The sequence below is a fragment of the Theropithecus gelada genome, chromosome 16 (assembly GCF_003255815.1).
Source record: "Theropithecus gelada isolate Dixy chromosome 16, Tgel_1.0, whole genome shotgun sequence".
NCBI lineage: Eukaryota > Metazoa > Chordata > Mammalia > Primates > Cercopithecidae > Theropithecus > Theropithecus gelada.
In genome coordinates this window covers 6,394,553-6,416,191 of record NC_037684.1, presented here as the reverse complement: position 1 = coordinate 6,416,191, position 21,639 = coordinate 6,394,553, and the positions used below count along the sequence as shown (strand labels likewise).

Below are 21,639 nucleotides of genomic sequence, written 5' to 3'. Positions count from 1 at the left end.
CCCCAAAGCCAGCCCACTATATTTCCAATGTTTCCCTTTTTTGAGTTGGGGGTTCTCACTGTTGCCCAGGCACCAGCAAGTGCAGTGGCACCATCATGGTTCACTGCAGCCTTGAACTCATGGCCTGAAGCAATCCTCCCAGCTCAGTCAGTTGCTGAGTTTACAGGCATGAGTCACTGTATCCAGCATCAATATTTTGCTTTTTGCCTTTTCCTGTGTTTCACACATTCAAGAGGGTTAGTATATTCTAACTTCTCCAATGACTATCCAGTAGGTCATTACATCGGTTACTCTTGAGATGTTTGGGGCCAGGTTCTTCTTGCCTTCTAACTGATCCTCATACTACCCACCAACCCACCCTGCCCCACTGCCAACCAACTTAGGATCATCTGTTAATCATAAACCATGTATTACTCACCACCTCCAAGTTCTTCAAGACTTCCATTAGAATGACATTAAAACCATGGTCCCTTGTGTGACTTGGCCTATCTCTCTCCAATCTCCACTCACCTTACATGCTCACACACACCCATCCCATCCACCATTCAGACCTCATTTTTTGTTCAAGATGTTATGCTTTCCCATCTTATGGTTTCTGCACACCTACTGCCCAAAACACTGTTACCCAATGAGACTTTGTGCAAACCCTGACTTCTTAAATCCTCAGTTCCAAAGTCTCTACTCAGATGCACTTTCTCTCTTACTATGTGCAAAGGATAATAACAAAGCACACTGTGGGCATTCATATATATGTGCTAAATGCAATTTTTTGGTTTGCAGTAACTGTCTGCTCCCACCATTTCCTGTGGTCTAACAAGGTTAGCCCAGATGTATACTGTTGTTAGTTCTTTCAAGTAAACATACAGAAAATACTGAGCACTTAAAAAGTGCCAGGCTAAATTCTTTTACATATATATTAACTTGTTTCTCACAAACCTATGAAACTTATGACTACCATTTGAGAAGTACTTGTTCCAGGTCATGTAACTAATAAATAACAGAAAAGCATTTGATTGCAAGCTCTAGTTTTATGCTTACTCTAAATGACTGTTTTTTCTGGCTCATCTACCTATCCAACCTCAACACTGTATCACATACAAAATATCCACCCTAAGTGTGCTCTTTTACCCCTTACTTTTCCCCGTAGACATTCTGTATTTAATAAAAATAATTATTCCTTATAGTTCCCAGGATACAACGAAAACTGCTCAGGACAACTGATGCATATCGTAACACCTTCTCGATGTAAACTGTTCTGGACACAAATTTTAAAAATGGGCTCAGACAAGTATCATAAATAATAAACGAAAGATTTTATTCATCTTTATAGATAACAAGCACTCAAAGGTTAATGAGTGAAGGAGATAATCATCTCCAAACAAAGAGGCTTTTAATAAGGCAGAAGCAAAAATCTTCCCACTTTTAGATGAAAACTAAAAAATAACTTCTGACTTCAGATATGGAAATAAAGCACCGTTTTTCAAATGGTAGACTTGGCTTACTTAAAGTAAATAGCCCCAGACCATCTGAAAAAGAAAAACATTTCAATGCCCCTTGTGAGTTCTAATTACATGGCTACATATTAAGGAACGTCTCTCTCTGAACCTACTAGTAGACAAAAATTATACAGGTAATACACATAAATGTAGGCTTCCATTTCATTTTTCATTTGCACAAGCTTCCAGCTAACCAGGTGACAAATCAAAGTGACGAGATGTACTAATATTATTTGTGACAACTTTAAATTTTAAAAGCTAGTATTTAATTACCCTTAGTGAGCCTGTTTACTTACACTAAAAATTATCCTATCAGTCATGATTTTTTATTCAACTAGACCATTTTAATAATCCACATGGTCTAACATTTATCACGCTTTGTTCAGACCTCCTTACAGTCATATCCCATGTATGACTTATGCTTCACATAATCCCTTACCAGTAAAAGTGAAGCCTTAAGATTGACCTGGCCCCTCTACTAACCTTTGCGATCTTGTACCACTTCATAAAATGCTTACTCTAAACCACTAGACTAGTTTGGAAATAAATGGACCTTTTCCTCAGAAATAATCTTTCCTGGTGTACCAACTGAACACTTTAACCTTCATTTATCACTTTATTATTAATACAACATCCCAGGGAATAGACTCCCAAATTTCATCACCTTTCCTTTTTTTTTTTTTTTTTGAGGCGGAGTCTCTCTCCGTCACCCAGGCTGGAGTGCAATGGCGCAATCTTGGCTCACTGCAACCTCCTCCTCCTGGGTTCAAGCGATTCTCCTGCCTCAGCCTCCCGAGTAGCTGGGGTTCCAGGCACGTCTGACCACACCCGGCTGATTTTTGTATTTTTAGTAGACACAGGGTTTCACTATGTTGACCAGGCTGGTCTCAAAAACTCCTAATCTCAGGCAATCCACCCACCTCAGCCGGGGCCCGGCCCCTTTTCTCTCAATTTAAAAACTGCTTTAAAAACTACAAATCAAGTATTGGGTTAATATCACTTTACTGTTACTGATTCCTCTAATATTCCAGAAAGAGCACAAGATTTTTTCCATTTTTGATAGCTGCCTATTGTCAGTTTTAACTGGAGCTGAAAAACAGAAGACTTAAGTAAACTGAAAGCCATCATCAAGTTTTAAAAAGGGACATTGAAATAATTCCTCTTGAAGATATTTTCTTTAACGGCCACTTATTTCTACCCTGCAAAAAGCTTGAAATATAAAATTAGTATTTAAAGCACCATACAAAATTAAAAAAAAACAGACAAAGGAGTAAGGTATGTTCCAATTTAATCTTTATGCACACAAATTTGTAAAAAATGTTAAACATATATACATTAAGTCACAAAAGAGATGCAATAATTATTGCTCACTTTTAAACATTATCTTATGCTATCAAAATTTGGCTACTTACTCATCACTATTACATGCACTTAAAGTTACATACTTACCAAATTTTCACTGTCTGTTTATTCCTGCTAGGAAAGGACACAGTTCCTTAGAAATTTACTTCACTTTAAATCTTAAAGACACAAACGGAGGGTCCATACTTTGTTTAGTGCTTATCTAAAAGAATGCATTGCCACATCACATGCTCAGATATCGATTTTCAGATTTCAGAAAACTATCATTGTTCATACTCTGATGCATAAAAAGCATCAGAGTTGACTATTCATTACTGGTTCCCAAAGATCACAGGAGGAAACAGAATGTAAAAACATTCTTAGTATATGCTAGTTTTTATCTAGGATACAGTTAAAAACTAGAGGGAAAAAATAATCCATGCGTTACATATACCGAGGCTAAATAAAGCAGGGCATAAAGTAATTAGAAACATACTCAGAAGCTTTCACTGGTATACGTGGTCTCAGAAATCAGTATTTCTAACTCCAATTTTTCATGCAGAGTTAGAGTGGCTTAAATAATACTTTTGAAATGTTTAAGCCTCTCAAAGAAACCCTGTAAGTAACTGGTCTGCATGAAGAATTTTGATTTTGGTAAACCCCTCTTCCACCCGAACTCCAGCTTACTGGCTCATGAATCACTGCAACAACAGCTCCAACAAGAACAGAATGAAGTTCTGGTATCTTAACTTTACACCTATGCAATGTCTCCAAAGCACTGAGAAAAATCTTTTGGCTGCCAACTAAAAAGAAAATGTTTAAGAACTTTCTTAAATACTAGTTTTAACATTTATTCCATCTCATGAAAATGAAATAATTTATGTGTTAAAAGTTTTTGTATTTGTAGTCTGTTAAGTGAAGGTCAGAAAAAGGTGAACTTTTTTCTTAAAAAAGCATTAAAAGGGAAATGCCAGGCGGTAAAATAATTTTCTAATATTCTTGATTCAAGTAATATCCAAAGAGATGTAGAAAGTCAGATTGCTCCCCTCTTTAATCAAAGTGTCCTAGTTCAGTTAATTTTAGAAGGTAAAATTATAATATATAAAAGTATAAAATAGTACTCACCAGAAAGGCAGCTTTAAAGAGATGGTTTTAAGGAAAACCATTTCCACTGCATCTACACCATTTCATATACAAATTAAACTGTGAAAGGCAACGAAACTTAAGCCCTTGTGCAATTTTACATTAAAAAACAAGTGGATATCTTGTAAGATATATTTTATTATCAGCTGATAAATCCATGTTTTAAAATTTAACAATATGCACAATTTCCATATAAAGATAATCTGTTATCACAATGGCTAACCACCATCCAGTTCAAGAGGAATTCAAGATTAACTCGTTTTATGGCTAGATCGTCTCAAATTAGGTATCACACAAGGTGAAAAGGAAGAAGCCATACATCCTACCATCAGATTAGGATGGTTCAGGCTTGCGAAAATTAGAAATTAACTTGTATGCTTTATTCCTCCCTCCTCAGTGCTTTACATTTGTATCAACCTAAAAGCACAACATTTAAAGGTTAAAGGATGGTTCAAACAACAATGAACTTGGGTAGAATGAAAAAAATAAAAATAGAAATGTTAAACACATCTTCCACAACCCATTATGTCCCCACTGCCCCTCAAAAGTGTTACATGAAGAATCTAGCTACATTTCTTGATGGGTAGTCAGCTTTCAATATTAAAAAGGTATGTTATTCTTAGTTCACAGTAAAATGAACTCACTGGTACACCAACAGGATACGTTATAGTTTACAAAAAAAGAAAAAAAAGGAGTACTTGTATCTACAAGTGTTGCTAAAAGAACAAAAAAGCATTATAAAAACATATTCTAGCTTATGACTGTACACCATTTATCATTTCTAGATGTGAGGAAACTTGCCTTTTTTCTTAGGTTGATTCATACTGTAAAAAGTTAAAAGGTGAATGAGAGAACCACCATGAAATAGCTTAAGTAAAAGACCCTGGACCCAAAGCCCTGGACTCCATATCATCTATCAACAAAGGCACAGCCAACTCAAACTGTCTTTTCCTTTTATGTACCATGTATCTACTTAGGTTGAACCACAAGGAGATAACAAAGGAGCAGTATTACACCTTTTTTACAACTGGGGTTAGCAAACCTAGATCTACTTTGGCCCAAGTACTGAGTGTTTAAAGTGTCCAATGGATCTATTATTAGTTATACTCACATTTAAGTAATCGCACAGCTTTCTTCCTTGTGTGAGTTATATGGATATGTTTGAAAAAAATAGGAACATCAGGTACTTACAGATTAAACTAACCTGTACTGGCAGGGCTGTGGGATTTTTCTTCTCTACCAGTAAGTAGCAAATGCTGAAATTCTGCTGCTAGTTAACAAAAACACAAATTGTATTAAACTGAGGAGTTCAATCCATAGTTTAAAAAGTCAATGTGCATTAAATTTCCTCAGAGTCTGATATTAATACATTTAAAACTTTTCCCTATTTTTTTTTTAACAAAAGTTACCTTATATTGGCTATTTAGAATGAGCTAATTAACACTGAAATTCTCTTGGACACATCTCAATTTTAATAAACTATGTATTCCAGTATGTGAACTGTGATGGAAATTGATTATTCTAAAAAGGGGATGGGCATATATCTTAAATATGTGGCAATTTCTAAATTTAAACGAGTATGTAGACACACCCCCACAGACAAGCAATTTTTAAAAGCTTTTAATTCAACTTTCACAAAAATTAATTTTGTCACATCAGAGAGTCTCAATTTCAAAAACATGTACTGAGGCAAATTCTACTGTTTCTCCTTGAATAAGTGAACAGGTAAAAGTGGGCTTTGCTCAATAACTAGATGCTCCATATTTTTTCTAACTCAGACTAACTGTAACTGTAGTAACTCTTCCCTTGCTCCACTTGGGTAGGTAAGCAGCCTCATTCTATTAGTAAAGACAGGGATATGATGGTGCAAATCTTTTTTTTTTGACCCCTGTGATTGCTAAACTATTTATAAAATTTTAATAAGAAGCTACATTAAATAATATGGTGAGATCTCAGTAACAAATGCAAACCATGAGTAAGAATGCTGTTACTTTTCAATAAATTTAAGGTTCTTAAGTCAAGCAACACTACCCAGTGTTCTCTCCCAAATAATCACTATTGGTCCATGTGTAGTAAACTGGGAAAATACCATTCTTCATTTTTATCCAAGTTGGCCATCAAGGAATTTCACAGTTCCTCAGACTTAACTAATGGTGAAGGAACACAGATTCAACCATAATGGTAAAATGCAAACCAACCAATCCAGACACTAACAATGTCAGAGGGCTTAGAAAATGCCAATAAAGGACTTCACCTTTTTACAAACACAGCACACATTACTGAAGCTGTGCCACATTACTACCTTACAGACCATGACATCATTTAGAATTAATAGGTGGAGTCCAAGTAATCAACCACTAAGACAGTTTACTCACATGTACCTCCTCTGAGGTTATTTTGATAAAAAGTGAAACATATACATAAACATTCTTATAACTGATTGTATGCCTCTTAAAGAACCTAACCATCAAAGTTTCCATCTAATTAGCCAGTCTGGATTTATAATAGCTTTCAATTTGCTTCAAATAGGAATAGTTCAAATTAGTTTCAGCGAAGACCTACCTCATTTGGGCTACAAATTTCTGCCTCAATATGACTACTACTTCTGCTTAGTAAAACAGACATTTTACCCTGAGAATACATGAGACTAACCGAACAGATTTAAAGAGAGATGGTTCAGATTTCTCAAACTAATTTAGTTCCAAACTATTCTTTTCCAGAGTTAAGAAAATGAAAAGCTTTTCCTTTCTAGACTAAAATATTATGCAAAAATGTATAGAGCCAAGAGTAAGAAAAAAATAGTAGTTACTAAAAGCAATTATCTTACTGAAGAATTTTTTTTTTAATGTTACTTTAAAACTTAATCTATTTTCTAACAAAAATGCCAGGTAAAAAAAATAAAGACAGATGTTTTAGGGCTTAAACACTTGGAAAAGGTGGATATATTTAAAGTTATTGGGAAGCTCAAACCGAAATCCTACTTTCTCCATTTCCTACATATTGGTTTGAATTAGATCCATAATAAGGTGTCTAAAAGCTTAATATACTAGTTTAGAAAATTCAGCACTAATCACAAAATTAATGAATATCCATTATGTACACGACCATACAACATGAAGTGCTTATTTTGCCAAGAAACATCACACAGAAGTCAGATGACTTCTTTGTATAAAAACAAAAGGTTGTTATTTGAATGATTTAATGACAGAAACTGAAATACTGAGAAAGGGTTTCAAAAAAGGAGTAAACTTTACTGTCATGAGATAGTTAGCATAAGTGGAATTGGGGGAATGTTTACTTATAAAAATCTGCCCTATAGCCAAATAGCCTTAAAACTGAATCCCCTTTCAAAGGACTTTTCCATAAAAGTTACAATGAGGAGCAAACAAATTTCAATTTGGAATAACGCAGAAAGATTATTCAGTATTAGGTCAATAACTACAACCTTTTAAAAAAGACATACATGTCTGTATAAATTTTAGGGTATCTACTTCTAGGGTACATGTCTACTTTCATCAGCTTATTCAAACAAAATTTTGACTCGGTTAAAGTGGTGACTTCACCATTTTCTTTCATTTGCCAAGTTTTACCAGTGGATGTTACAGACACCTAAAAATTACATAATTATCGAAATCTTTTTTGTCTGAGTCAGAGAAATACAAAAAAAAAAAAAAAAAAAAAAAAAAAGGAACTATCTGGAACTATCTTAGTTATCTATATATATTACCTTCAACAAATTATGACATTACTAAATTCCTCCCACCCCCAGTACTCAAGCAGATAAGAGCCTGTATTTCCAGCACACTTTTTTCAATTATCACCATTAGAATTACGACAAGCAACTTAGAAAGATTTCAGCATACTGGGGGATGGTAGGTAATAGAGAAAACAGATCTCCAATTAAGGACTCTTACATGTTGATTACTGAGGTTATAAAATAGTTGAATGGAATATTTTGTCATGGAAGCAACAAAATTCTTTAAATATTAAAATCCTTTTACAGTGAAAAACATGTTATTTAACAAGTCAAAATTTGTAATTCACTTAATGCATATTTTTTCTTTATGCTTCCAAGAATGAAAACCATATACAAACAATTCCAGGTTTGCTAAATGCTACACTGTTCATTGTTACTGCTCAGAGTAAACTGCTATCTGGATAGAATGGTGGCTCAAACACAAGAAACAAAAGTAATTCAGGTTTGTTTTTGGCCTCTCTTCCAATTCTCTAATTATTCCCTACAACACACACACACACACACACAACTTTTCTCACCAAATAAAAGCAAATTTTAGTTGGAAACAAAAGTGCATACTTTTCACATGTCCATAAAACATTGTTCAGTGAGGCTGAAAATGAACCTCAAAATAATCACTCCAAAACCATAGTTTATCTTACTTTACCACATGATCAGGTATCAAATTTCAGTTTGGATACCTGAAATTAGCAATCCATCCATGCTGAAAGGTCTGTAACACCCAAATTCTCGTTGTATCAACTGTATGGTCTATATCCCCACATACACAAAGCACGCACAAAGACACCACCTTCCCACCTTAACAGGGCTCTACATTAACATTTGCTCTAATGTGGTGAGGCTTGAAAATATTTAAAATTAAGCATTTCCAGATGACCTTTTAGCCTTAACATTCAATGCATAAGTTAGTGATTAAGAATGCAGACTTTGGCCAGGCGCAGTGGCTCACGCCTGTAATCCCAGCACTTTAGGAGGCTGAGGCAGGCGGATCACAAAGTTAGGAGATCGAGACCATCCTGGCTAACATGGTGAAACCCTGTCTCTACTAAAAATACAAAAAATTAGCCGGGCGTGGTGGCACATGCCTGTAGTCCCAGCTACTCGGGAGGCTGAGACAGGAGAATCGCTTGAACCCAGGCCAAGATTGCGCCACTGCAATCCAGCCTGGGTGACAGAGCGAGACTCTGTCTCAAAAAAAAAAAAAAAAACAGATTTTGGCCAGGTGTGGTGGCTCACACCTATTGTTATCTCAGCACTTGGGGAGGCTGAGGACGGGTGGATCACCTGAGGTCAGGAGTTTGAGACCAGCCTGGCCAACATGGCAAAACCCCGTCCCTACTAAAACATATTTAAAAAATAGCCAGATACGGTGGCAGGAGCCTATAATCCCAGCTACTCAGCAGGCTGAAGCAGGAGAATCACTTGAACCTGGGAGGTAGAGGTTGCAGTGAGCTGAGATCGCACCACTGCACTCCATCCTGGGCGATAAGAGTGAAACTCCATCTTAAAAAAAAAAAAAAAAAAAAAAAAATGCAGATTTCAGTATCCAGTGGCATTTCCAATGATTAAACTTATCCTTGAGGTTAAATTTAATAGTTTATGGAGAAAATAAAACCAGTAAGATTTTCCTAAAAGTGAAAGTAGAAAATTTGAATGAAACATTTCATGTCTCCAAATCAAAAACATCAAATTTTGTGAATTTACTAAAGTTCAATATAGTAACACAAGCTTTACTGAAGCTGTTAATTATGTAACACAAAGCAAATTACATAAAAATGCATATGAAATACTTAGGTTTATTAACACCACAGTCAAACGTGAATATTAATATAGAGCCTTCTCTGCCAAAAGAGTATAAAAATCCTAAGTTTAATTAAATTTAGGGGCCTTCACCAAACTTGCTGCAAGTTTGGGGACATAAATATCCAACAGCCATAAAGCTGTGAAAGCCCCTATAAGGAATAAAATAAATCCCACTTGCCTCAGACTGAACAGGGCAACACTGAGACTCAGCCTCAGCCTGTCCTATGGCAGGGCTATAGGAAGAAGAAAATTTTAATTTTAGAAAAACAGTTCCCAATTAATTTAAAAGACATGCATTAAATTTAAAAAAAAAAAAAATCCCAATGATCAAGCAAGCAAAAGGAGCAGCTTTGTTTTTAAAACTACTGTCCACTACAATTCCATTCTGAGCCCGTACTTCTTTTTGTTGGGGAATCCCCCTCCCCAATTAAGTTTCATTAAGGTGAGTCTAAGTTCAAAATGTAACTTAGTGGAATAGGAGTACAGTAGGAATATTTTAATCATACCTAATGGCAAATGTGTGAGAGACTACTAAAATACTAAGTATTCAAATCAAATAATTCCAGCAGCCACTCAAAAATTAATCCTCACCTGCTGTGGCCTTGTTACTGTTACACAGTATGAAAACTTATACAACAGAAACTAGTGCCAGACAAAATGTTTGTTTTTCTAAAAGGGGTGGATGTAAGGTAGAGCCAAAGCTGCCAGCCCTACTAACCTTACAGCTTCCTTAATTATGGCAATCAGCTTGAATTATCAAGTCCTAAAACCTGTCTTCTGTGAGGGCAGTTGACATCCACTTTGACTCAACTTCATCTATTACTTAAGGAAATTTGAGTCAGAGTCAATTATATGAATGTAATTTGCTCTACTCATGATTCAACCACGCTATGGACCCCAGAAGCATTTAGATAAAAGGTATTTTCTAGAAGCTTAATTACGCTTGGATGCATGCAAAAATTACCCTTCAAATATATTAAATGGGTACACCACCTCTGAGCCTATAGCTACAAACTCAGGAACTCATGAGCTTAAGTTTTATGTGCCAATGCCTAACACTTTCAATTAATTTTTAATTAGAATTCTATCCCATATTAAAAATTTCCATTTTTGCCCATCAGACATATACAGAGAGCAAAAAACCTTGCTATAAAGTATCAGCCTTCTTTGCATAAAATGCAAATAAAGTTTCACGTAATTTCTGAAACAGGTCTACTAAACCTATTGCAGTTTGTCAATAACCCTGTACATGAAATTCTTGAGAATTTGGGAGAGCATCCCTTACTTAATCATTGTAAATTTAATGTCACCATTTTTATCTTAAAGATTTTCAACACGAGTTTTTCTTCGGCAGTATATTAAGTGTGCTGCCAAATCAAAGAAGCATGTATTAATTTTGAAACCATTTAGGTAGGCAGAGGTTCAGAGGCGAAAGTGGTTTGAGACTTGGTGGCTGGCAGAAGGAAGAAATACATTCTTGGCAAAATATGGTAGTTTTACTTTCAAACTATGAAAAATTTTTGTACCACTATGGTACCACAAGCACAGGAGCCATAAAATCATTGAAGCCAAATAATCAGGTATTTAAATTTATTTTTTGACAGTCTCACTCTGTTGCCCAGGCTGGAATGAACATAGCTCACCACAGCCTTAACCTCCTGTGCTCAAGTGATCCTCCTCCCTCAGCCTCTGGAGCAGGTGGGACCACAGACACACACTAAAGCGCCTGGCTAATTTTTAAATGTTTTGTACAGGTGGGGTTTTCCCATGTTGGCCAGGCTGGTCTCAAACTCCTGGACTCAAGCAATCCTCCCACCTCAGCCTTCCAGAGGGCTGGGATTACAGGCGTGAGCCACTGCACCCAGCCAATAAGAGTTAAAATAGCATTCAGCTTTATAATACTTGCAATGTTTTGCTTAAAGGTATGACTTCTACCTGTCACATATATACAAACTCTTTTGTGATGGCTAAATCACTTTTCAATATATTTTCCTTCAAAGTTAAAGCCCTTTTTTCGTTACAACTTCAGAGTCCCTGTCTTTTATCTATACCTTCACAGTAAAGTTATAAAGAAATGTTACCATTTTCTTGGAAGTCTTAACTTTACAATGAGAAAAACTCGAGTTCATTATATTAATACTTTGCACAGGTTATTTGATGCCTAAAAAATCATAAAACTACCCTGCAAAAGTAAAGATCAGAAAAACAGATCCCAAAAAGGTCCACAAGAGCTATTAAGAGGTTGTAACACAAAATACTGAATAGCAGGCATCTCTACAGAAAAGCTCTCTGTAAGAACACAACATTCAAAATTTCCAAGGATAAAAAGTTGCACAGTAAGGCTACCTAGGCTTAATAACAGAAGGTACTCAAATGAATAATGTAATCTTCCAGGAACATAATAAAATTAAAAATTGCCAACCCATCTGTTAACCATCCCAACAGAGACACATTTAGATTCTCAGCATTACACTTAAAATAATATATTACAACCCATTAACAGCACAAGAAGCTATTACTGCATGCACCTAAGCTTCTAGAAGTTTGTACCTGAAAAGCTTCTGAGGTCCATGCAGTACTGAAGTCTCAAAAATAATCAAAAGGAAATGAATGGGTCTGGCACTAGGCTCTAAACATCTCAGCAGGAAGGAAAAGTGTTAACATTTACATTTTAAGTATCTATGACACATGATGTGTACTGACACCAAAGAGGGTGGAAAGGTGATTATAAAGATTTCATACCCATTATGTAATGACTCATGTATCTGTTTTTCTCTTAACTGAAACATTAACATACAACTTTATGCATATTCAGTTTAAAACATGCAGCTAAGAAATAACCTACAACTCAAAAGACAGAATCCAATGATATATCAAAACTGCATTGGTAACTATAAATTTTATTATGTGGACATCTACTGTGGCATGCATCTGTACAAACCTTTCAGGCAGTGGTCCACAGCTGGGTTATGAATAAAAAGGCATAAATTTTTCTCTCATTTTATTACAATGAAGTTTAACAGTACAGAAAAGTCACATGACCTTGGTGGGTCAGATTTCTTAAACCCTGCAACATGAGGAACTCTAAATACATTAAATATTGTTACACATTCAGACTTCCAATGTACAAGTACTTGGAAACAGTTACAGCCCTCACCAAGCTAGGTTGGGGACATGAAGTCCAACAGCATCTGAAATGCTGTGAAGGCAAACTTTACAAATAGCAATGTAAGCTTACAGAACTTGCCTTTATTAAGGTGGTATGTTCATGTAATTCCAGCGCCTTCACAATTTAACGAACCAAATTTACTATACTTCACTTCTAAAAACCTAGATGAAACATGAAAAAGAAGCCATACAGTATAAATTGCAACTTCAGGAAAAGTTCCTGCTTTATTATTCCAAATAATTTTTCCCATGTAAAATAAATGTCCAATAGTTCCTGGTATGTGGGAAGATAATGTTTGTTAAAGTCACAATGAAGCCTTATTGACGGAAGCTTGGCTATATAAACAGCACAAGTTGAGAAAAGGTTTAATCTCCAAACCTATTAGACTGGATGAAGTAAGATCAGTAACGGCCACCTTGCGACATTACAGGAGGTCTCATTCCCATCGGAGGTCGAGGAGGCCCACCCTGGTAAGGGGGCACCATGGGCGGTCCCTGCCCATACGGGGGCATAGCACCAGGAAGGTATCCTGGCATGCCTTGATGATGACCACCATACTGACCTAAAAAACAAGAATTTCAAACACAAAAAATAGATTGTTACGTATTGTACTTTTAAATGCAATGTATACTGCAGATAAATTTAATATTTTATGCATGAACTTAGAAAATCCACGAAATATGATAAACATAAAAAGAGGAATACCATGAGGTGGCATTGGGGGTCTCATTCCTTGTTGCTGTGGGATGCCTGGCTGTGGTGGCATCATACCTCCAATTGGTCCAACTGGTGGATTACCGATGGGGGCCTGTCCTGGCCGAGGAAGATTACGTTGATATTTAGGTAACTGTGCCCTTCTCTCTTCCTGGGAATAAAAATAAGCACAAGGCTAAATACTCAAATGTAGAGGCTCATCAAGCATAAAGGCATGCATCTAAAATCTTACAATGTTAAGAGTAATTTTCAAAAATTTACCCTTACATCCCAACTGTTTACTTTTGCCAGACAAACCAATCCAACTACTTAAACTCTAGATACCTTAAAACTTCACCTATTTGTAAACCTGAAGCATGGCTAACAACTTTCCAGGAATTACAAATTGCTTCAAAAAGAAAGTAATAAAGTATTGTTAACATTTTTTTTTTTTTTTTGAGATGGAGTTTTGCTCGTTGCCCAGGCTTGAGTGCAATGGCCAGGTCTCGGCTCACTGCAACCTCCGCCTCCCGGGTTCAAGTGATTCTGCTGCCTCAGCCTCCCGAGTAGCTGGGATTACAGGTACCCGCCACCACACCCGGGTAATTTTTGTATTGATGGGGTTTCACCATGTTGGCCAGGCTAGTCTTAAACTAATGATGTGTCATTTGTCTGTCTTGTGATCCGCCTGTCTTGGCCTCCCAAAGTGCTGGAATTATAGGCGTGAGCCACCATGCCCAGCCGTTATCAACATTCTAAACATTAACTTTATATCAAAATTAATTCCTTTATACGGGACTTAAGGGATCTGCAGATTCTACTTCACACTTAACGTTTCTTCAATTAACATGTGCAAACTTATGTTTAACTAAAATGATTTTTAAGAGTTAAGAACCTGACTTGCTGTCTTCTTTTAGAAACAGTCTGGAGGAAGGGGATAGAAAGCACCTAAGACCAAAACATGCAATATCCATTCACTTTAAGTATTTTATGATTTCTTAAGATTCAGAATGGCAAAAACCACTTAGTTAGCATTAAACCACATCACAGACCATCTGAGTACAAATTAACACTTTTTAAAGGGACAAACTGGTATAATGGCTTTAAATTAAATGCTGCTAGTAGAAAACTAAAAACAACTTACCAGGGATATATCCTCATCTGGATGGATCAACTTACTGGTTGCACTAGTTGTTGTGAGTGTAGCAGGCTTACTTGTTATTGAAGCTGCTGGTTTAGCTGCAGTACTATTTGTTGTACTAGTGGTTGAAGCTGTAGACTGTGTATAAGCAGGGAATGTAGGCTTTGGGGGTTCTGTAGTTGTTGCAGGGGTACTATTTAAGGGTTTGAAATCTGTACCAACAGGTCCTTGGACAGCTGCCTGAGCCTGTAAAATACAATACTTCGTCAATAAAACCTCAAAACCCAAAATTAACTATATCTACAACAGTTTAACTTAAAACAAGGCATCAACATCAAAGCACCAAACTTTAAATGAAATTAAAACAAAGTTAACATGTGATAAACACTCCACAAAATTCAAGATAACCCATCAGAACATCAAAAGATGCTGGGTTAAAGTCACACCCACAACACAGCAATGGAAATAAGACTGTATTTAACTTGTTAGATGTCTTCTACCTCTTCACCAAAAATTAAATTTACAATGCTCTGTATTTATCCCAGATTGCTGAAATACAGTATAATAGAATAGCATGTGTTCTTTTTTTACTGTTCTATTAATAAGTTTAGTTATTAATCTATCAAAGCTAAAAAACCAAAAAACTACAGAATGAGAGTTTAAGTTCCAGTTACTAAGTATAACATGAACGAGTGTAAATGGTGACATATTAAAGATACATCCTTTAGTAGTATTCTTTATATATATAATCCCCTCCAAATTAACAATGGCTGGATAATTATCAAGGACAAAAGGGTTAATTTAGCAGGATCTTTTAAAGTAACAAGTTACCAGTAACAAATGTGTTACTTTTCATAATACCACACATCTAAAACATGTAGACTAGGCCAACTTTAGAACCAAAGCAATGTATTAAATTTTCTTACATTAAATGTGATGCATTAAACAGCAGAAATCAAAATAGCTTAATCATGCATCAGGCTAACCATTGGCCACTATAATGCATTTACTGCTTACATGCTTTTAACCCTTTAGAACCACAAGAGTTCGGGGTAGTTTTTTTAGCATGAATTAAAATTTTTAAATACCATTTGACTTATACGGCATTAATTTTGCTTTAAAAAAGTAAACAGTTGGCCGGGCGCGGTGGCTCAAGCCTGTAATCCCAGCACTTTGGGAGGCCGAGACGGGCGGATCACGAGGTCAGGAGATCGAGACCATCCTGGCGAACACGGTGAAACCCCGTCTCTACTAAAAAATACAAAAAACTAGCCGGGCGAGGCGGCGGGCGCCTGTAGTCCCAGCTACTCGGGAGGCTGAGGCAGGAGAATGGCGTAAACCCGGGAGGCGGAGCTTGCAGTGAGCTGAGATCCGGCCACTGCACTCCAGCCCGGGCGACAGAGCCAGACTCCGTCTCAAAAAAAAAAAAAAAAAAAAAAAAAAAAAGTAAACAGTATATTTTTGGAAAAATATTCATTTTTTAAGTAGGGTCCAAAGGGTTAAGTTATAAAGCCATTTTAACAATTTTAAACTGCAACTTCCTGCGTACTTGTGCTGTGCTAGGAAACAGAGCTTTAGAAGATGCAGACAGACTTTCTGAATTGGATGAAGCTGTACTTGAGCTTGTGACAGGTGTCCCCATCTGTAGCATAAAAGAAAGGAAACAATGAAAAGTCTCCAAACAAATGGGTCAAAATAAGCCATGTGGTAGACTTTCTAGTAGATTGCATATTTGTAAATGCAAAATTTAATGCAATCAAATGTCATTTACTTTAAAAGGCAGGCAGTTAATGCATTTACAATAAACAAGATTAAAGTATGAGCCTCAAAATTTTAATTCTATACCAATAAAACCTAGTTAACTAGCTTTTCTAAAACTACTGTGTTTTGCATTATTTCAAGAATGATACCTGAAACTGAGAATAATTATGTATAAATACTGACACTTCAATCCAATTCTGTATCAATGATTCTCTACAAAAAGATTTTTGCCAAATTTTACATCTCTCAATACATAAAATTCCCGTCCACCATAAAGCTAGGTTAATGTGCTTAATAAAAGGCACTTAAACAAAATGCTTTTAATTTAGCACCCACAAACAGAAAAAACAGTTAAAAAAAAATCTAAGGGATAATCTAAAAAAGAAAATGAATAAACATACATCCTGATCTAAATTCTGAATAAATTAAACCTGAATCTGCTTAATTCTCAATGAAACGAGGAAAAAAAGCAAAGGTGTTAACCATTATGTGCACACTACATAGAACAGAAGCATCTTTCACTCATGCTCCGGAAAAAAAGTTGTAAAAGCTTTGAAAAAAGACCAATAAGAAATACAAGTGTGCCTAGGTCAAAAGCCATTAAATTACGCCATTTTAGCACAAGTGTGGCATTGTAGCCCATCACTGTTCCATACTAGAGGCAGAGCCTGACAAATAATTTGCTACCATCTTAGGAATGCTCATCTTTGACTTTGCTGTCCTTCCATTCACAGTTCAGCTAGCAAAGGAAAACTACTAAACACTCCAGATATTAAACTTTCATTAGCTTAAAAAAAAAAAAAAAAAACTAAGAATAAATAGGGTTCACAACTATGAAAAAGTAACATACTAACTTTGGCTCCATTTAACCTTTTATGGGTAGAGGAAATCAGTGTGTAAACATGGAAGTGGATAAGCCACCTTTTAGTACATTTAATAAATAATATTAAAAATATTATAAACGAAAAAAAAACTGACCTACGAGAATTTCAAAGACTTCTGTAAACAACTGTACTTTATCTTTAAGTGCACTCCTTTACAGGATTTTCACCTTACCTGCCCAGCACTGGGGAAAAGAGGCTTAGTAACTGGAGGCTGCGGAGCAGGTACAGTTGCTGTTGGTGCAGGTGGTCTATTAAGAATACCTGGCGCTGAAACAGCCTGTGCTTGGGTCATTGGAGGAATTCCAGGACGTGGAACAGGTGGGGGCATACCTGCAGAGAAGAAATGTTTGGGGAAACTGAGTCACTGAAATATTTAGTGTAGGAAAAAACACTTCTATACTACAAAATTATGAACAATTAACTGCTCAATGACTCGATTAAATCCAAGGAACTCAGGCATTTGCCCCATGCAATATTCTTACCTCAAATTTTCCCTTCCTTTGGACTGCTTCAGAATTTTACAAAGTGGAAGATAACACTAGACTCTGCTGCATGCACAAAACATCTGGCAATTATGCTTACTGATCCTAATGACTTAGCAAACTTCTTGCAATATATAAAATAATTATTTCAATCATCTACAAGACAGATATTTAAATGTTCCCTGAACTCTAGTGCAAATTACAATAAAAACTCTATGAATCAAATACCACGAACGATAAAAACTTTTCCAAAGTTAAACACATCACTACTACATTCTTTAAACTTCCTCAACATGACAAAACTTTTTTTTTTTTTTTTTTGAGACGGAGTCTCGCTCTGTCGCCCAAGGCTGGAGTGCAGTGGCCGGATCTCAGCTCACTGCAAGCTCTGCCTCCCAGGTTCACGCCATTCTCCTACCTCAGCCTCCCGTGTAGCTGGGACTACAGGCGCCCGCCATCTCACCCGGCTAGTTTTTTGTATTTTTTAGTAGAGACGGGGTTTCACCATGTTAGCCAGGATGGTCTCGATCTCCTGACCTCATGATCCGCCCGTCTCGGCCTCCCAAAGTGCTGGGATTACAGGCTTGAGCCACCGCGCCCGGCCATGACAAAACTTTTAATGACTTCATATTATCAAATGAACATCAATTATTATTCTGTATTCTTTTAAATACCTAAATATGTATCACAACATAATGTATATGGAGCCACCAGGCAATTATTCGTATTTTGTTGATGCTTTATTTTTCCTGTGTCCCTTTACATCAATTATTTTCAGCACTCTAAATATGCTACGGATTGCAAACACACCAACATAAAAACCCGGCTAGGGCCGGGTGCGATGGGTCACGCCTATAATCCCAGCACTTTGGGAGGCTGACGCAGGTGGATCAAGAGGTCAGGAGTTCGAGACCAGCTTGACCAACACAGTGAAACCCCAACTCTATTAAAAATACAAAAATTTGCCGGGCGTGGTGGCACATGCCTGTAATCCCAGCTACTCAGGAGGCTGAGGCAGGAGAGAATCGCTTGAACCCAGGAGGCAGATGTTGTGGTGAGCTGAGATCACACCACTGCTCTCCAGCCTGGGTGACAGAGCAAGATTCCATCTTAAAAAAAAAAAGAAAAGAAAAGAAAAGAAAAAGAAAGAAACAGCCTCGTGTGGTGTACCTCACTGGCCAACTGAATCCCTCCTTGCTGGCCAACTGAATCCCTCCCTTTCCTTGTGCTGTATTTCCTGCTTCATAGGCCAAATTCTATATACTTAATTTCCCAGGTTCCCTCACAGCATAATACGTAAGGAGCTAAGGCGCTTCTGGGAAAGTTATTTTGCTTCCAAATAGAAGAAAAAGGAGGTCAGGTGCTGCAGCTCACTCACACCTGTAATCTCAGCATTTTGGGAGGCTATCCGGCTGCAGTGAGCTATGATCGTGCCACAGCACATCAGCCCAGGTATCAGAACAACACCCTGTTTCAAAAAAAAAAAAAAGGAAAAAAAGAAAATGGAGAGTGCACTACTACTGACACCGCTTCTTGTCTGTGCTGTCTTATAACCAAATGACCTTTCTGAGGAAAACAAGCTAAGATTAGCAAAGTCAAAAAAGCATGGGTTAATAAGTATCACTGAGCCACTCAGTTTGTTGACTGAGACAATAAATGCCTACACCGTTTAATACAGTTTGTTGGAGCTGCGCGCAGTGGCTCACACCTGTAATCCCAACACTTTGGGAGGCCAAGGCAGGTGGATAACCTGAGGTCAGGAGTTTGAGACCAGCCTGGCCAACATGGCGAAACCCCATCTCTACGAAAATACAAAAATGAGCCAGGTGTGGTAGTGGGTGCCTGTACTCCCAGCTACTCGGGAAGCTGAGGCAAGAGAATCACTTGAACCCTGGAAGCAGAGGTTGCAGTGAACCAAGAGCATGCTCCAGCCTGGGTGAGAGTGAGATTCCGTCTCAAAAAAAAAAAAAAAAAAAAAAGTTTGTTGGATTTCTCTATTACTTGTCTAAAATATTCCTAACAAATACAAGCGCTCTTAAGTACATGAGATTCAGCACATAGGCCATGACTCACTTTCGCTGCTTTGAAACCTATCATCTATTTCAAACTTCAAGAAAGGGCCATGGTCTTCAGATATCCACTAAAATACATTTTTGTAAATAGGGCCCATATAACACTTCTCACAGGAACTTGCAACTTACGAAAATTTTTAAATTTCATTATACCAATGCCCACAGATGTCTAAAAAAACTTAGAATTAAAGCCTGTACATCATATTAAAAGGAAATTGTCTAACATATCATACCTGGTGGCATTCCAGGCATCAGAGGTGGTATTCCTGGTCCAGGTGGCATCATTCCACCCATTGGCATCATTCTATTAGAAAGCAAATTTCAAGAAACATGAAGTTAATGAACAGCATAAACCATTAAAAAATATTCTGGCTAAAGCCTGAAACAACACTAGATAGACTTGAATCTGACCTCTAATATTGATATGAATCAAGCTGAAAGAACACACAACACACTGTAACAATCCTATCAAAATAAATTGTTTAAAACCCAGCAAACTCTTTGGTTTACCAATAAAAGAAAAAAAAATGTTGACAAAACATTTAAAGTCATTGAGAACAAATATACTCTCAATATGTATAAGAGACCTCATCTAAAATACGTGTAATGGAAAGCAAAATTACCACTTTTTCCACTTGTAAAATATCCACACAGAGTATTAAATAAAAAGAAGAAACCTCTATTTTAGAGTTGTGTCAGATTTTGAAAAGGAAAAGATTGAATGAATGTACCCTTTGAAATGAGATTTTTTATTTGGCTAGGTGCAGCAGCTCACGCCTGCAATCCCAGAACTTTTGAGAGGCCAACGTTCAAGGACTGCTTGAACCCAGGCTGGACAAAACGTGAGACCATATCTTTTTTAAAAAAGTATCTTTTTAAAAAAAATTTCAAACATTAGCTGGGTGCAGTACTGTGTGCCTATAGTCCCAGATACTCAGGGGGCTGAGGTGGGAGGATCACCTGAGCCCAGGAAGTCAAGGTTGCAGTAAGCTGTGACTGCACCACTGCACTGTAGCCTGGGCGACAGAGTAAGACACCCTGTCTCAAATACATACACACACACACACACACACACACACACACACACATTTTTAGAGGAAGGAAATGCTACCACCAAAATTAAAGACACTCAAAAGTAAAATCAGATGGCCTAATATTTACAATAACTACCTAACACTAAACCATGACTTAAAAACACAACCCATTCATTTTTTTCCCCTAAAAGAGCTCACCTTCAAATATCAGTGTCCAATTCACTTAAAAAACGACAAATTGGTCAATTTTCTTCAAAATTTTTAAATTTTTTGTGGGCAAATTCAGTTCTTGATTTAAAATTTTTATCAGAAGATTAACTTCTATTGATAGATTAGAAAATTCCATTACATCCTATGATAATAAAGCACATTTCACAGAATATAGTCTTTCTTAAATACTAACCCTTATTATCAGGTCCCATTACTTTTAATAGTTTGGAGAAAAATCACTGCACGTTTGAAGTATGTTTATATGGGTCTATTACCATTTCCTAAAAGATGTTTTATTTTCCTTCTTTAAGAGACCTGTGTTAATTAGCTTTCAAGTTTTAGTGAGGAAGGTTAGAAAATTTCTGAAGTCAACTGAATAGATACCATTAAACACACACATAAAAAAAATGACAGTATGATTATACCTCCTGAATTACATTATGAATGAGATGCTTACATGTTTTCACCGCAAAATGACTGGGTGTATTTTCTCTGATGATGCAATCTGTGAAAATGTATGACAAAATCAAAATCTAACTGTGATTTTCAAAATACAGTGGGAAAGTGTATTGTATACCTCTCACATCCAACAATATTTAAGTAAAAGTGATGGGCACAAGCACCTCATACTCATTTTAGTTTTGATGCTTTGA

At 36.6% G+C, this 21,639-nt stretch overlaps 1 protein-coding gene across 5 annotated transcripts in view; it reads right to left on the bottom strand.

Moving 5' to 3' along the window:
* Nucleotides 1-1,294: 1,294 nt before the first annotated feature.
* The window catches only part of ZNF207 (zinc finger protein 207), a 32,477-nt gene continuing 12,132 nt past the window's right edge, over nucleotides 1,295-21,639 (bottom strand). For 2 of the 5 annotated variants that reach the window (XM_025361345.1, XM_025361347.1), the window contains 7 exons: nucleotides 21,444-21,491; nucleotides 19,976-20,046; nucleotides 17,361-17,518; nucleotides 16,093-16,185; nucleotides 14,547-14,789; nucleotides 13,415-13,574; nucleotides 12,421-13,271 (listed from right to left, as the gene is read on the bottom strand). In XM_025361345.1, coding sequence (XP_025217130.1) covers nucleotides 13,111-13,271; nucleotides 13,415-13,574; nucleotides 14,547-14,789; nucleotides 16,093-16,185; nucleotides 17,361-17,518; nucleotides 19,976-20,046; nucleotides 21,444-21,491 — 934 coding nt within the window. In that variant the 3' untranslated portion in view covers nucleotides 12,421-13,110. Of the gene's footprint in view, nucleotides 5,248-9,718; nucleotides 9,774-12,420; nucleotides 13,272-13,414; nucleotides 13,575-14,546; nucleotides 14,790-16,092; nucleotides 16,186-17,360; nucleotides 17,519-19,975; nucleotides 20,047-21,443; nucleotides 21,492-21,639 lie in introns of those variants that run through there. The other 3 variants (XM_025361346.1, XM_025361349.1, XM_025361348.1) reach the window with 3 other exon arrangements.